General features: G+C 41.3%; 1 protein-coding gene across 8 annotated transcripts in view; it reads left to right on the top strand.

Moving 5' to 3' along the window:
• Positions 1-15606, top strand: part of UVSSA (UV stimulated scaffold protein A) — a 93553-nt gene that overhangs the window by 63145 nt on the left and 14802 nt on the right. For 2 of the 8 annotated variants that reach the window (XM_073342783.2, XM_073342784.2), the window contains exons 11-12: positions 5682-5865; positions 7317-7428. In XM_073342783.2, the coding sequence (XP_073198884.2) occupies positions 5682-5865; positions 7317-7428 (296 nt within the window). Of the gene's footprint in view, positions 1-5681; positions 5866-7316; positions 7429-8323; positions 10060-10985; positions 11180-14515; positions 14627-15606 lie in introns of those variants that run through there. The other 6 variants (XR_012158762.2, XR_012158763.2, XR_012158764.2 and 3 more) reach the window with 6 other exon arrangements.

The raw sequence follows: 15606 nt of genomic DNA, 5'->3' as shown, positions 1-15606 counted from the left end.
AGGCGTGCTCAGGGGTCCCCTTTACCAGTCTGCAGCCGTGTCTCTCGCTTGTGATGGACGCATCAGACTTAGGCTGGGGAGCTCATCTGGTAGACCATAGGACTCAAGGTCTCTGGTCTCAGGCCGACCTGGCTCTCCACATCAACATCAGAGAGCTGAGAGAGGTACGCCTAGCATGCCAGACCTTCCATGCACACTTAACGGGACATTGTGCATCAGTTATGATGGACGATACAATAGCAATGTTCTGTATCAACAAACAAGGGGATGGGGGTTCCACGTTTCTTCGAGTGCTTGTTCAGGAGGACCACGTCGCTGCTCTGCAGATTTCGTGAGTGGGAACCTGAGCCAGGAAAGCTATTGACAAAGCTTGCGCCTCAGGAAATCTGCAGAGCAGCATGTGGTCCTCCAGACATACTTTTGCCACGCACTATGCGATTACCCAGCAGGCCAGAGACAATGCGGCCTTTGGACGAGCAGTGCTCCAATCAGTGGAAGACTCCAACCCCACCACCTGAACTTTGGCTTGTGAGTCACCTGATTGGAATTGACATGAACAAGTACTCGAAGAAGAAAAAACAGTTATGCATCTTCTCGTAACTGTTGTTCTTCGAGATGTGTTGTTCATGTCCATTCCAATACCCACCCTTCTACCCCTCTGTCGGAGTAGCTGGCAAAAAGGAACTGAGTGGGGGTTGGGTCAGCAGGGCCCTATATTGAGCACCATGAAGGCGCAGCTCCAGAGGGCACCCAGGCCGATCTGGGGAAAAATCTTCTGGCCACCGTGCACATGCGTACGCGCACACCTCATTGGAATGGATGTGAACAACACATCTCGAAGAACAACAGTTACGAGAAGGTGAGTAACCATTTTTTCTTCCAGGTGGTCCATGCAGCTGCTTTCATTCCAGTGGTGATCCCCACCGCCTTAGAAAATTTCACTAGTCACATGCATGCATTTTCAAGCAGAGTTTCCTTTAGATTCCTCTGCTTGCTTGGGTTGTTGCACAGGAAATGAAGGCTGCAATCCAACAAAAGCACTTAAGTAAATGTGTGCTAAATTTCATGCATATGAGTAATCCCAGTGAAGTCAGTGGGACTATTCACATGCTTAAATGCTTTGTTAGACTGAGCCTTAGTTCTTATAAGAAGTTTAGTTGTTTGTCATATAAATCTAACTATGATCAAACTTGCTGGCAACATCAAAATTGGAAGGGTAGCAAAAACACAGGCAGACAGAACCAAAACTGCCAAGTAACCTTGAGAAGTGGGGGCAGAAGGGGCTGCAGGCAGTGAGGAGAGATAAAGTTGAGATCTCTTTTTTTTTTTTTTTTTTTTAAAAAAAGAGGAAGTAAAGAGCACAGCTACAAAATAGGATGGGAGTGGACATAGCCAAGTGGCTGCCCCCTTTGCACTGAGGTGAGTTTATTTTCATCTTGTCTCTTTAACATTCTCCTAATATTAGTTATTCATGTAACCAAGCATTTGCAGAGATGATGTGTACCAGGTGGTCCATTAAAGGACTTCTGTCCTACAAAGTTATACACAACCCCTCACCCCCACCCCCCAAAAAATGGAAATCCACCACCTTTGTGTACTGCATAGGGAACATGCACCTAAACAAAATAACTCTAGTTTTCAACATTGCTTTGTTCTTTTTTCATTTGCCTGCAAATATAGTTGTGAAAGAGTTGTGGGGGTGGGGGGAAATGGTTTATAAAGGCATAGTCAATGGAAGTGCTTATGGCTATGCAGACATCAGTCCATTATTTAAGCTCAACTCCCTAAAACATACCAGGCATCTTAAGGAAAGCTACAAAGAGGAAGACAACTGTTTTTTATTACATTGAAAAATACTGGATACAGATGTTTTTTTGGAGGGATTATGTTAAAATATCAAATGAGGCTGTGTCACACAGGGTAAGTTAGCCTGTATGCATATCATGAGTACCTCTTCACTTTAGCATGAATATAAATATTTGATAATTTTAGGGAAAAAAATCAGACCACCAGGGGGCATTAGAATTTTACTGCAAGTTTATGTAAGGCTACTTTGTGTATAGCAATCTAAAATATTAGTATACTTTTTTTAGGGATCCTATGACTTCATTGTGGCTTTATAAAACTGTTGATTTAGAGCTTGAAGTCAGTCCTATTTTAGGGAATTAAGAAAAAAAATCAAGCACAGCAGAATGAATCAAACTTACTTTTATTATCCATCACCTTACAATCCCACCACATCATTTGTAAAGCTAAAAAATACTTCATTTTTCAAGAGTTTCACTAAAATATTTATATATTGTAAAGGGTCTTTTCTTGGAATGTTTTTTTTAACAGTGAGAGTATAAAGACATTTTTGTCATCGTAAATTACGAGATGCATAGCCTCATAGAAGATTAGAGTTGGAAGAGACCGCAGAAGGTCATCTAGACAACCCCAACTAAATCATCCCAGCCAGGGTTTTGTCAAGCTGGGCCTTAAAAACTTATAAGGATGGAGATTCCACCACTTCCCTAGGTAACCCATTCCAGTGCTTCACCACCCTCCTAGTGAAATAGTTTTTCCTAATATCCAACCTAGACCTCCCTCACTGCAACTTGAGACCATTGCTCCTTGTTCTGTCATCTTCTATCACTGAGAACAGCCTAGCTCCATCCTCTTTGGAACCCCACTTCAGGTAGTTGAAGGCTGCTATCAAATCCCCCCTCACTCTTCTCTTCTGCAGACTAAATAAGCCCAGTTCCCTCAGCCTCTCCTTGTAAGTCATGTTCCCCAGCCCCCTAATCATTTCCATTTCCCTCCACTGGACTTTCTCTAATTTGTCCACATCCTTTCTGTAGTGAGGGGCCCAAAACTGGATGCAGTACTCCAGATGTGGCCTCACCAGTGCCGAATAGAAGGGAATAATCAGTTCCCTCGATCTGCTGGCAGTGCTCATACTAATGCAGCCCAGTATGCCATTGGCCTTCTGGGCAACAAGGGCACACTGTTGACTCATATTCAGCTTCTCGTCCACTGTAATCCCCAGGTCCTTTTCTGCAGATCTGCTGCTTAGCCTGTCGGTCCCCAACCTGTAAGCAGTGCATGGTATTCTTCCATCCTAAGTGCAGGACTCTGCACTTGTCGTTGTTGAACCTCATCAGATTTCTTTTGGCTCAATCCTCCAATTTGTCTAGGTCACCCTGGACCCTATCCTAGACTCCAGCGTATCTAGCTTTCCCACCAGTTTAGTGTTGTCCGACAACTTGCTGAGGGTGCAATCCATCCCATCATCCAGATCATTAATGAAGATATTGAAGAAAACCAACCCCTGGGGTCCTCTGCTTGGTACCGGCTGCCAACTAGACATCTAGCCGTTGATCACTACCCATTGAGCCAGACGATCTAGCCAGCTTTTTATCCACCTTTTAGTCCATTTTATCCAATCCATACTTCTTTAACTTGCTGGCAAGAATACCGTGGGAGACAGTATCAAAAGCTTTGCTAAAGTCAAGATATATCACATCCACTGCTTTCCCCATATCCACAGAGCCAGTTTTCTCATCATAGAAGGCAATCAGGTTGGTCAGGTGTGACTTGCCCTTGGTGAATCCATGTTGACTGTTCCTGATCACCTTCCTCTCCTCCGAGTCTTACTACAGTGAATGTTGAAGCTAGTCTTGTATTATAAAACCGATTTGGATTCATCCCCCTAATATTGCCACGATTAAATTAATCCAGTTGTTATATGCCAGGATAGAATGTTTCTGAAACATATGAGGCAACTCTTAGGAGGAATTTGTAAGATGGGAAGATTTAAAAATTAGGTTTCACTACAACTCTAAAATAGTTTTTAGCCTAGAAACACTGAGCCTAATTCTAATCTCACTTACACTAGTGTAAATAGGGAGTAACTCCACTTTAACCAGCGAAGTTGAAAGTGGGTGTGAGATCAACTTCAAGTCCTCCAGATTTGTTCTAAAGTTTGTTAGGGAGGACTCATTTGGGGCCCAATTCAAAAAACACTTAAGCACATTGACTTCAGTGGGACTTAAGGACATGCATAAGTGTCTTTCTGAATTGAGACCTTAGTTGTTAATAAAAGTGTTGTCTTGATATATTAGGCTATATGGAGCCTACAAAGTGCAGAGCTTCATTGCTGGGGAGTGACAGAGAGGGAACCACATGAGTGGGAGGCATAGGATGGAGGGAGAGACTGATCCATCCAGAGGCCAGTTATGGGAGTGCTTGGGAAGGAAAGAACCATGTGGAGGTGACTACAAGTGCACAAATATAGTGGATGTAAAATGTCCTTGGCTGCCCAATGTGTACATAAAGTCCTTATCAAGACCTCCTTCATTCAAATATTTTCATCTTGTATGCAACATGTGATGGATGTGGGAGTTGGGAGCAGAGTGAAGGTTCTTTGGGATCACTGAATTGCATATTTCTGTCTTTTTAAGACATTTCCTTAACACTCTTTTTCCAGACTTTCTAATATTTTTTGTTTTTCTGAGAATACTACATCATTCAGTGGGTAGGTCCTTCCCTCCTCTTAAGCAATAGATGTTTACTGCCTTTGCACCAGGGTAATAAAGGGTTGGGTTTTTTTTTTTTTTGTGGGGGAGGCAGGTTGTTGGGTTTTTTTGGACCAGGAAATGGTTCTGCTTTTCATAAAATGACTATTTTTCATGAGATCTCTCCAGTTTTAAAATAAGTTTTCAGTATATTGCTTTTAATTTCCTGAAGAAACTTCCTGTAAATACTTGTGAGCTGATAGCAGTGTCAAAAAGAAGAGTTAGCTATTGAACCTAGAAGAAAAATTGCTACAAGGTTCAGTTGATTGTTGGCTCCATTCCCTAGTCTACAGTATACTGCAGTCTGTCGTCACTCCAGCCCCTGCTCCTTTGCTGCTGTTAAAGAGCAAAACAGACAGGCATAAGAGCATACACTGAACAGTAGCTTAACTGTTCGTCTTACTTTATTTTACCTCATCTGCTACACAGTCAGGTTATCAAGATAAGGATAGTGTTGACTATGGAATTATTTATTTTAAGCAGTTTTTGGCCCACTTTGACTTCTAAAGCCAAGTCACAACTGAAATTACAACGGCAGGCAGAGGCGGATTAGGGGTTTGTGGGGCCCTGGGCCAGAGCAAGTGGGGGGCGCCTCCCCACCCCTTCTGCCTGCAGTCCCCCTTCTCCCCCTCCCCCGTGCTCCTGATGGGGAGTGGGGTCAGGGTGCGGGGGCACCCCAATTGGCTGGGGCCCCTGGGCATGGGCCCCGTTGGCCTAGTGGCTAATCCACTGGCTGTTAGGTGATAATATTAAATGGGAAATTGGGGAAGACAAGTTGTTTGGAAATGAAGGACACCAATCAGTCAAGCTTCCACAACATTTTAAGAATGTCTACACAATATAGCAGTTATCACCAGTTGTAGAGCCCTAGATTATTACAATTCATTAATATATCTCTGTGTTCAAGGAGGGAAAATTTTAACAGCCTACCAGCTTGTAAGAAGCTTAATTTTTTCTGAGAGAAATTGTTGGTAAAGACTAATATGCATGTGTTTTTTAAGTGCTCTTCTGCCTACTGAGCCCAATTCTTACCCAGCTGATTCCCCTGGGGTTGTATAGGTTCACAGTAAGTACAGAATTTCATTTATGGGCGAAAAGGTATATCTGTATTCTTTGTTTTTCCAGATTTTCTTCTCAACATCGATTTTGGGCACCCAATGAAATGGAGGAAGAGGTGGAAAACAAAGAAATAGCCGAAATGTTGAAAAGTAGATTTATAACTTTTTGTGGCAAGTTTGAACCGGTGAAACATAAATGTCGAGCACCAATGCCTGACGGGAGACTATGTGAAAGACAGGATAGGATTAAGGTGCGCACTTAATACCATAATTTCCAGAAAATGCCATACATAGAAAGGTCTCATCAAAATACTTGTTCAGAGCTTACATCTCATTGCAAACAAGGCTAAAGTGAGTGAAAATTTATGTTCAAAGAAATCTTCACTTGGTTAGCTGAGCCAGGCATCTTGGTCTTGCATGTGGGAAGCATGTCTTTTTAAGAGAAAATGGTAAATGATGTTTTGAAATGAGCTTTTAAGTATATTTGGCATTGCTGCGTCTGCTTGTGTCTACAATGTTGCTACAATATGACTTCATTTATGATGAATATCTCTGGGTCCAATGTCATAAATCACAGACAAATGTTTACTTTAGCAATTGAGGAAGTATTTTTATTTACGGGGCACCTAGTTTAAAAATCAAATATTTAATACAAGATTTCCTTATCTTTGTTACAAATAAACACCTTACATTATATTAAAAAATGGAAAATGGGTTTTAAAACTCTTATTTTTCACACTTTCTGCTGTTTGCTTGCTGTTTTACATTTCTGTCCATTTGGATAATGAAAATAGACTGATTTCACTTTTTTGGTGGTAATTTCTACTCCGTTACAGTTGCAGGGTTTCATTAAAAATGTTTTATTTGAGTTTCAAAACATTGCAGGGAATATTTGTTTAATAGGAATGTATGATGAATGTTTGTGGTATGGAAAAGTTTAGCAACTGGAATTTTAAAAATTACAGAGCCATTTCTGTTGCACTTAACTAGGTATTTATATCATGCTCATTACTGTTGTGTCTGAGCATCTGACAAGGAAACAGAACCCAGTAGTTGTTTGCTGTGTGGTTCTTCCTTCTCCTCATTCAGTGCAGAAGTGTGTTTGACATTAATGACTTTTTCAAAACATTATAATCCTTATTGTTGAAGGGATAGCAAAGACATGGGCTTTTATGAGAGATTAGGTTTTTTATAAAAGCATAATTTTACAAAACTTAATTTACTGGACAAATTTGAACAATGTTTCCTTAATATTAAACATTTTGCTTGACTATTACAGTTCTTACTGAGTGTGCCATTATTAAAGGGTGTGAATGGGTTGAAATACTTAAAATGGAATTCCTGCATGTTAAGGGATTTAGCTTTAAAAATACAAATGTAGAATTAAAACCCTGGTTCCAGAGATGGCAGGGCAGCATTCTGTCTGTTAAATGGCCTGTTGTTTATTGCCGTTATACTCAGAGTTCATTTCATTAAGGGCTCAATCCTGTAAGGCTGTGAGTGCCTTTAACTCCCACTGAAGTCTGTTTATGGTTTCAGTGACAATTTAGGGCTCTCAGCACCTCATAAGAGGTGCTCATAATCTGGTCCCATATGCCAGTACAAAGTGTATCATTTAATTCCAAGAATTGACTACTAGCAACATGAGATTACATGGAAATGTTTAGTCTCCAACTCAAGTGTCATTTTTTTCTTCCCTCAGTGCCCTTTCCATGGGAAGATAATCCCTCGGGATGAATCTGGGAATCCTGTTAATCCAGAGGACAAAATGAGAGAAGAAAAGAAGAAGTTTGAGAAGCAGGCAGAACAGCCAGGTTTGTGTGGGAGATTAATTGGAAAGGTGTCAAAGTGTTTGAAGGAGCTGAGAGGTTCACTCTGAACATAAGCATAGATATTGAGGGTACTTTTTTACTATATCCATTCACTAAAGTAATCTTGCTTTGTAGTCATAACTTGATACTGTAACAGACAAGGATTTGGAAGAAAACTATGCAATATTAAGATAGATCAACAGACATTACTGTGATATGATCAGTGTGACCATAATTCACTGAACAACAAAACTGTTATCAGCCCATCATGTTAGCTGAGTACTGCTGAGCTGGTGCTAGAAAACAAGGTTAAAGGTAAGGTTTTGGCTGCCACAGTTCTTTGGGTTACAGAAACACTGGCCCGAGACTGTCGAAAGCAACTGCGATTTTTGGCTGCCCAACTTGAAACAGAAAGTGCTGAACAGCTGCCGCCTGAAAATCAGGTCCCTGGAGGGCGTCACAAATTGGACACCCAAAAATAACTAATTACTGCTTCCTCAAGTTGTGTCCGTATGGTTGCTCCACAGTAGATGGTGTTGCGTCCCTGTGCTGCTGATCAAAGAACTTTGGTAGGAGTGCCAGTTCGGCTCACGCATGAGCTGTCCCCCTCCTTGTGCTCTGCCACAAGGCTAGCCCTCTTTGTGTGGGCAAACCTTCCTCAGTTTCTTCTGAACCACCCAGGCCCAGAGACAGAACTTTTAGCTGTCTGTTTATCAGATTGTTAATTCTCTAAATACTTGTTCATCATTCATTTTAGTTTCTTTTCTGACTATTACTTAGTTTGCTTTGATTTTCTTTCCTTTTGTTCCTTTAACATTTTTTTTAAAAGAATGTTTTTAATTTTAATTTCAATCTTTATTCACCTCTTCCTCTTTCCCTTGTCCGTGGCCCATCACAGGAGAGGGTATGCCTGGTTCACCAAGCTTTGAGAGGTGTCGCAACTGCGAAGAGGCCATCCTGGTGATGGACGGACATTTGCATTGTGTCCATTGCCTCCTGGAGAACCACGTTCCCCAGAAGTGTGGTTTATGCTACAGTTGAAACCGTGGTCCCAAAAGGACAGAGAGCTGAGGCTTAAACACCTTCTAATGGAAGCAGCTCTCCAACCACCTTCAGACCTGCATCAAGATTCACCACAGCCCTCTATATCCAAGTGAAGTAAGCCTAAGAAGGCAACAATCAGCTATTCACACAAGGCTTCTAAAAAGAGAGTCCTCAGAGCCAACCCCAAACCAGCCAAAAAGATCACCAACTTGTTCAGTATCATTGGTACTGGTGGCACTGAAGCCGTCCCAATGAGCACGTTGGACTGCCTAAGGACCTGATGGCCACAGGCAATGCAACATGGGCTAGACAAAGAGCATGCCTTGGGGAAGACTCCATCAGTGCAAACCATGACGTTGGTACTGTCAACATACGCCAAACGCCGTTGGATCGTTTAACCAAACCACATCACCAACTCCATCAGTACAGTTGTCCTGGCACTAACAACCACCACCAGTACCTATGGCACCACAAGACTTCAGATACTCGAGAGACCTCACAGTGTCTCATGTACCTAAGTCTCCTCTACTCAGTACCGGGGCCTCGGTACCAAGTTTGGCTTGAGCTCCAGATTCCCCTTTGGCATCAGGCTGTGCAGCCCCAGTCTCCAGTGTGGAGTCAGATAATGAGCAGGAGGTAGTCTTCCATCGCTCCTTTCAGTACCTTATTGTGCCCATTTCCAATCTGGACCTCCTTCGCTATACTGTCCATCTGACCCTCAGCCTCTTTGGTATGGTCAAGCATGTTACCAACCACTGGGACCCTTCCCACCATATCAATGGCCTTACTGGGATCTGTGGAAGGCATATAGACATCATGCCTCCCGAAATTCTAGTATGGCCCACCAAGAACCTATGAGGCACCCTCTCTCTGCCTCTGTATCCAGAACCTCCTGAACAGATGACGGAGGAACAGGAGGTCAACACTGAGGAAGAGGTTATGCCTCAGACTAACATCTCATCTTCTACACCAGATGAGGCAGTGTTGTCCCCTCCACCATCATTAGCGGATGACTTTAAACTTTTTCAAGACCTAGCTCAGAGGGTGGCAGACACACTGCAGGTACCACTACAGGAGGTTACAAAATCACACCATAAATTGCTGGACATTCTGCACTCCTCTTCCTCATCAAGAGTAGCTCTTCCCATCAACAAGGCTCTCTTGGACCCAGCCAAAACTATATGGCAGACACCTGCATCGGCCCAGCCAACCTGTAAGCAGGCCGATAAGAAATATTATGTACCAGCGAAGGACACAGAATTTCTTTTCTCCTGTCTACCCCCTAATTCGATCATTGAGGATGTGGTAAACTCCAGAGGTCGACAACATGAGAAATCCACTCCTATAGTAGGGTTTGGAAACACCTTGACCTATTTGGGAGAAAAGCTTGTTTTTCCACCATGCTTCAATTCCACATCACAAATTACCAGGCCTTACTAGCAAAATATGACTGTCAACTACTCGAAACTCAATTCCTTTATTGAACAGCTTCCAGAATCTCTCAGAGATCAATTTAGAGCCATCTTCAACAAAGGAGAACTGGTAGCCAAGACAACACTTTAATCAGTGCTCGACACAGCTGATACAGCGGTATGTTCCATCTCCACTGCCATTGTTAAAACTTATTGGGCTTCCCCACGGAAGTGCAGACAACCCTGAAGGACTTTCCCTTATTGCTTAAATTGATGCAACATATGTGGAAAAAGACGCCCCCGCGAGCAGCACAAGTTACATCTACTTAAGCGCTGTCCGCACCGGCGCTGTTGGCGGGAGACACTCTCCTGCCAACATAGCTTCTGCCTCTCGTGGAGGTGGAGTAATTATGCCGACGGGAGAGCGCACTCCCTTCAGCATAGCACATCTTCACCAGACACACAGTAGCGGTGCAGCTGCACTTGTGTGTGTGTGTGTGTGTGTGTGTGTATATGTATATGTATATGTATATATATATATATATATATATATATATACACACATAGACACACACACGATATAGTGCTGTCATGTAGACTTGCCCTCAGAAGTTAAGAAATGCCAGAATTAAAGTTATCCATAGAACCCTAACTCAGCCCTCGTACGCATATGAATCATGAGTCTTTTATTACATGATTACATACTTTTTTCCTCCAGGATCCCTGCATCATTTAGTGCACACAATGGACAGTGAATGAGGCAGAAAGTTGTAAGAGGGCTGAGGCTGTTCTCTTGTGTTTAAGGCACTGGGCTGTTACCTAAGAGAGAGAGATCCTATTTCTGTCTCCTTCACTGAAGTCCTATGTGGTGTATATGAAAGCTACACATGCAATGGGGCTGAAATATTGTTGCAAGGGCAACTTTAGTTCTGGTATTTCATTGAGTGCTTGACTTTGCAACCACAATATTCTTTTAATATAGTTTTTTGTATGAAATACATAACTAAATAAATTCATTTTATTTTATTATTGTATGGTGCCTACTCTAAAAAAATATTTGTTCCTCTTCTTACTCTGTATGTGATATTTGTTCATTTCTTATAGCTAGTAGCACTCATGATGGACTAGACACTTTCTGTACAGATACGGTGCAACCCTCTTGAGGAGCTCACATCTTAAATACAGTTACACCATTTTCCTGGAAAATGTTTGATGGCAGCTGTTCCAATATTTCTGACTAAAGCCAGCTGATGTTTCAACTGGAAGCAATACAGATCTGTAGCAGGTGCTGCATGCATGTATGTACTGTGGTGGTGAGGCAATGATATCACTATAGCATCTATGCCACCGTGGTATCATGAATACTGGTTCTGTGTTTCCATTGCTTTAGTGCAGGAATTTGGTATTTTCCTCCTGACTTCACATTTTTATTTACCCTCCCCAGGAGGAGAGTTTGCAAGGAATTAACCTCTAGTATAGTTATGCTTCTGTTTCCGCTTAGTATTACCAGAAATAGCACTTCTGAAACTGGAAAAGATTGTGTGCCTTGTCCATGTGTATTCCTGATATGTTGGCATCTTATTTGAAGCTAGTCTGGAATCCAGTGATTCCTTGATTGTTCGATATTATTAGTTCAGCCACTAGCCTCTCCTGGAAATCTCTTTTCAAAGCACAGTAGTTGGCCATCATGACCTATTATCCAAAAATTGCTAACTAGCATAAAGGTGCATTTAAGTATAAACCAATAGCCCAGATTTGTGTATAGCAAGAGTGTGGGTTTTTTGTTTTATTTTTTTAAAGTTGTGACTTTTTTCTTATTTTAATTCTGGCAAAATCTACAGACAGAGAAAGGGAGTTATGTCATTAGCTACTCTCGAGAGGCTAGTTTCAAACTAGAAACAGAACCGAACGCCAGGCCTACACTCAAAAGTTAAATCAACCCAGCTACATTGCTCAGGAGTGTTGAAAAATTCACACTCCTGAGTGACATAATTAAGCCAACCTAACCTTGATGTAGACGGTGGTTGATCAAGAGAAGAATTGTTCTGTCAACCTAGCTACTGCCTCTTGGGGAGGTGGATTAACTATGCCAGTGGGAGAACCCCTCTTATCGGCCCAGGTAGTGTCTATGCCAGAATGCTACAGTGGCGCAGCTGTAGCTTTTCAAGTGTAGACAAGCCCTAATGCTCTGGTGTAAAAAAATCACTCAAACTGAAAACTATTGATTTTTTTTCTCTGTGAAATTGACATTCCTCTAGGCTAGACATAATACTTATTTTTATTACTGTGTCAATGTGGTGCTGTTGGTAACACGCTCACCTCTGGCCCAGAAAGATGTGTGTTTTAGTCCCACACCAGTTTTGACATTACTTTGCTGCCCTACTGAATGCCATTTTTAAGCTGAAATGTCAAACTGAGCTCCCTTCTGCGCACTATTCTATGCCTGTCTAGTGGGAAGCTAAAGCAACGATGACATTTGGTTTCCTGGCCAAAACTTCCATTCATTTAATTTAAAGAAAGTTTCTAATGTCTGTGTATTAACTATTATTGAGCATATTTGCTCATTGGTCTTAGTATTTGGTTCATTAATTTTTTTCCATAGCTAAGGACTTTAAAATTAAGATATGATGTATTGTTTTAACCAGTGTTTTAAAAAAGTCATGTCTTTCCTGTAAGTGACTTGTAACAGCATTACCAAGCAGGTCAGTGAAGTTGTGAGGCTTGTGCATATGTTCACAACACAAGATAGTGTAGAGACTAGAATAACCCACCTGATACTACACATACTTTGTTCTTACAGTTGGCACTGTGATTCCACACATTAGTGACCACACACTGGAAAATGAGGATCAATCATGGTAAAGAGTATAGTTCATTCACTGTGCAAAGACGCTGAGAGCGTTGGGTGTTTTGGTTACGTACAACAACACTTTGTGGGGGAGAGAGGAATAGTTTGCGCCAATTCCATCTTCTCCAGTAACCCTGTCCATTTCCTAACTAGACTTGTAATGCTGAAAGAACAGAGTATTTAAACAATGAGTGGCAGGTTTGTAAGGATGACAGTAAATAAGATGTTACTTTTGGGGGGCCAAGGAAAGGTGCCGTTACTGTTCTACAGTAATAAACACTTCCATTCCATTGCCAAATTAAACTGTTTTTATTTTACTCGTAAGTATAAAATTGGTCCTTTTTCTAGTAATTTCTAATAGATGCCAGATTGTAAAGACTTGCTGAGGGAGTTAATCTGGTTCCTTTTATTTAAATGTATATCGATCTAATTAATGTTTGCTGCTTCTGATTTCAAGCGTGAATTTGTAATGGGTACTTCCAAGAAGTCTCTACTTATCACAACTTTTAGGCTAGCCCTGATCACTGGTTTTCTGTGTGCTTCACTCTACTGGAAGGTAGATTAATTTTTATCCCCATGTGACTGAATGGAAAAACAATTATGAAAAAGTAATATAGTTCATATGATAATGACCAGTGTGTGTCTTGGCAGTACGGTCACTACTGAGATCTTTAATAAAGTTCAAGCCTCACTTCTTTAAATTAATACTTCGATTAAAATATTACATTCTAGCCTTATGTTAGCAAAACGGTGCTTTAAGCTCTTTGGCCTTGAAACAATGAATCATGAGGGATTACACTGACCCCCTAATCTGCAGTGTTCATCCTTTTCCAATAGTTCGCACACAGGAGCAAATTAAGTGCCTATTTTTTGTGTCAACCCTGAAGAGTATCTGGTTTTTCAGCCCTTAGTGACTTGTTAACAAACAGGTATCAGGACAAGCTGGTGAAGGCAAGCCGCTGGCCAGTCAGATGTGAAATAGCATCTCTTTACTAACTACAGTATTGATTCCCGCCTACCCTTGCAAACTGTGTAATTTTCTTTTCCCTGCTGCTAAACTCAGTAACAATGTATGAAGAGCTTTAGGGGCCCATCAATGCTCAAAAAGGCTGCTCTTCCCTGGCATTCTATTGATTTTTCTCAAAGGCTTTTAAATTGCTCCTTCATTTTACTCAAATGCTCATTTCATCTCTACTGGATGCCGGCATTTTTTCGTTGTGTTTAAACAATTGCTCCATTCACTGGGTTCCTAAACTGTGACGCCTTCTTATTACTGGGAGATAAACTGTTTAGACAGTTTTCCTTAATCTTGGATTAATCGTTCCTGTATCTGAATTGTGCTGCTCTGTATTCCTTCACTTCAAAAAATAAACTCTGTGAAGTCTTCTGATCTATCAACTGTGTGGATTCTATTTTCTCCCTCTATACTTCCCTTTCTCAGTTCGTACCCAGCTCTGCTTTCTTCATCCTTTTGTTTGTGCATAATTTTAATCTCGCTCTTTTTTTGTGTGCATAAAATTGATAGGTTAGATCTATCCTTTCCCTGCATAGATGTGTTAATACTCCTGAGCCGTATCGTTTTAATGCTGCTAAGGAGAATATGTTGCCTCTGACCTACCTGAAACAGCATAACCTATATTTTTGTCATCATCCATGACCACTTTAGGTATACAAATGAAATTATAGGCTTCTTTATTAATAATATTTAGCGCCTTTGATTTGTTTCAAAGCTCTGTACAAATGTTAAGTAAACCTAATGTCACTCTTGTGCTATTGCTATTCACAGATGGAGATATTGATCAAGAAAGGTTAGGTGACAAGCCCAAGACTACTTGACAAGTTATTGGCAGAGTGAGAACTAGAACGCTGGAGTTCTGGGATTCTAGCATGTTAGTCAGTGTGTTGCTTTTCAAAATTATGCTTGCACTTGTTTTTCCAATCCATAACTTGATTTTTCTATTTTAAGATTAATTTTCCCATGAATTTGAATTGTCTTCAAACACAGACTGTCCATTTTGCCCTGACCAACACCATAATCCTACCTGTTTATATTACAATGACACCTATTGCCCCAGTCAAGGATGAGGGCCCCGTTATGCTAGGCTCTGTACCAAAAAGTAATGACAGTCCCTAAGAGTTTATTTACTATTTAGGTTACTTAGGCCTTTTCCCTATTGTGGCACTCAATATTAGTAGTGTTAATGGTTATTCTAGTTCTGAAACTTTTAAGGCTTTAGTAAAATTATCAACAGACGTTTTTGACAGTGCTAAATTGACTCTAGTGCTGTTGTAGGAAGAAGAAAGTTGGATTTAGACAATTTAAATTTGGAATGGTGGGATATTTCAGAAGTAAGGCTTTTCCAGATTCAATATTGTGAGGATAAGAACAAGATCAAATTCCTTTTCCTTAGTGTGTGCTATCTAGTCTGTCCGAAATTAGCTACGCATTTTGAAGCAATCTTAATTCCTGACTACGGAAATGCTATTGCATATCTAAGCAACCACTCTTCTCCAAACATGAAATATCCTGGGCACAATTTTTTTAAAATTCATTTTTCCAAAATTTACTTTACAGGGAGGGGGCGGAGTTGGGGTGGAGATTTCAGGGAAGGGATTGGAATAGGGGCTGGGAAGAGGCGAGGCGGGGCGGGGCCTCATGGAAGGGGTGGAGTGGGGGCGGGGGCAGCCGGGCCGGGGGAGTGTCAGTGATGCGGCCCTCAGGCCAATGTACTAGTCCTCATGTGGCCCTCTTGGTCATTTGACTTTGAGACCCCTGCTTTACATGATAAACTCCTGTGCTCAGACTGGCAGCTTCTTGTTAGATTAAATAATAATAATCTCAGTCTTTTATAAGAAGTTGATTTAGGCCTTGCATCC

The sequence above is a fragment of the Lepidochelys kempii genome, chromosome 4 (genome assembly GCF_965140285.1).
Source record: "Lepidochelys kempii isolate rLepKem1 chromosome 4, rLepKem1.hap1, whole genome shotgun sequence".
NCBI lineage: Eukaryota > Metazoa > Chordata > Testudines > Cheloniidae > Lepidochelys > Lepidochelys kempii.
This window is presented reverse-complemented; position numbering and strand designations above follow the sequence as displayed.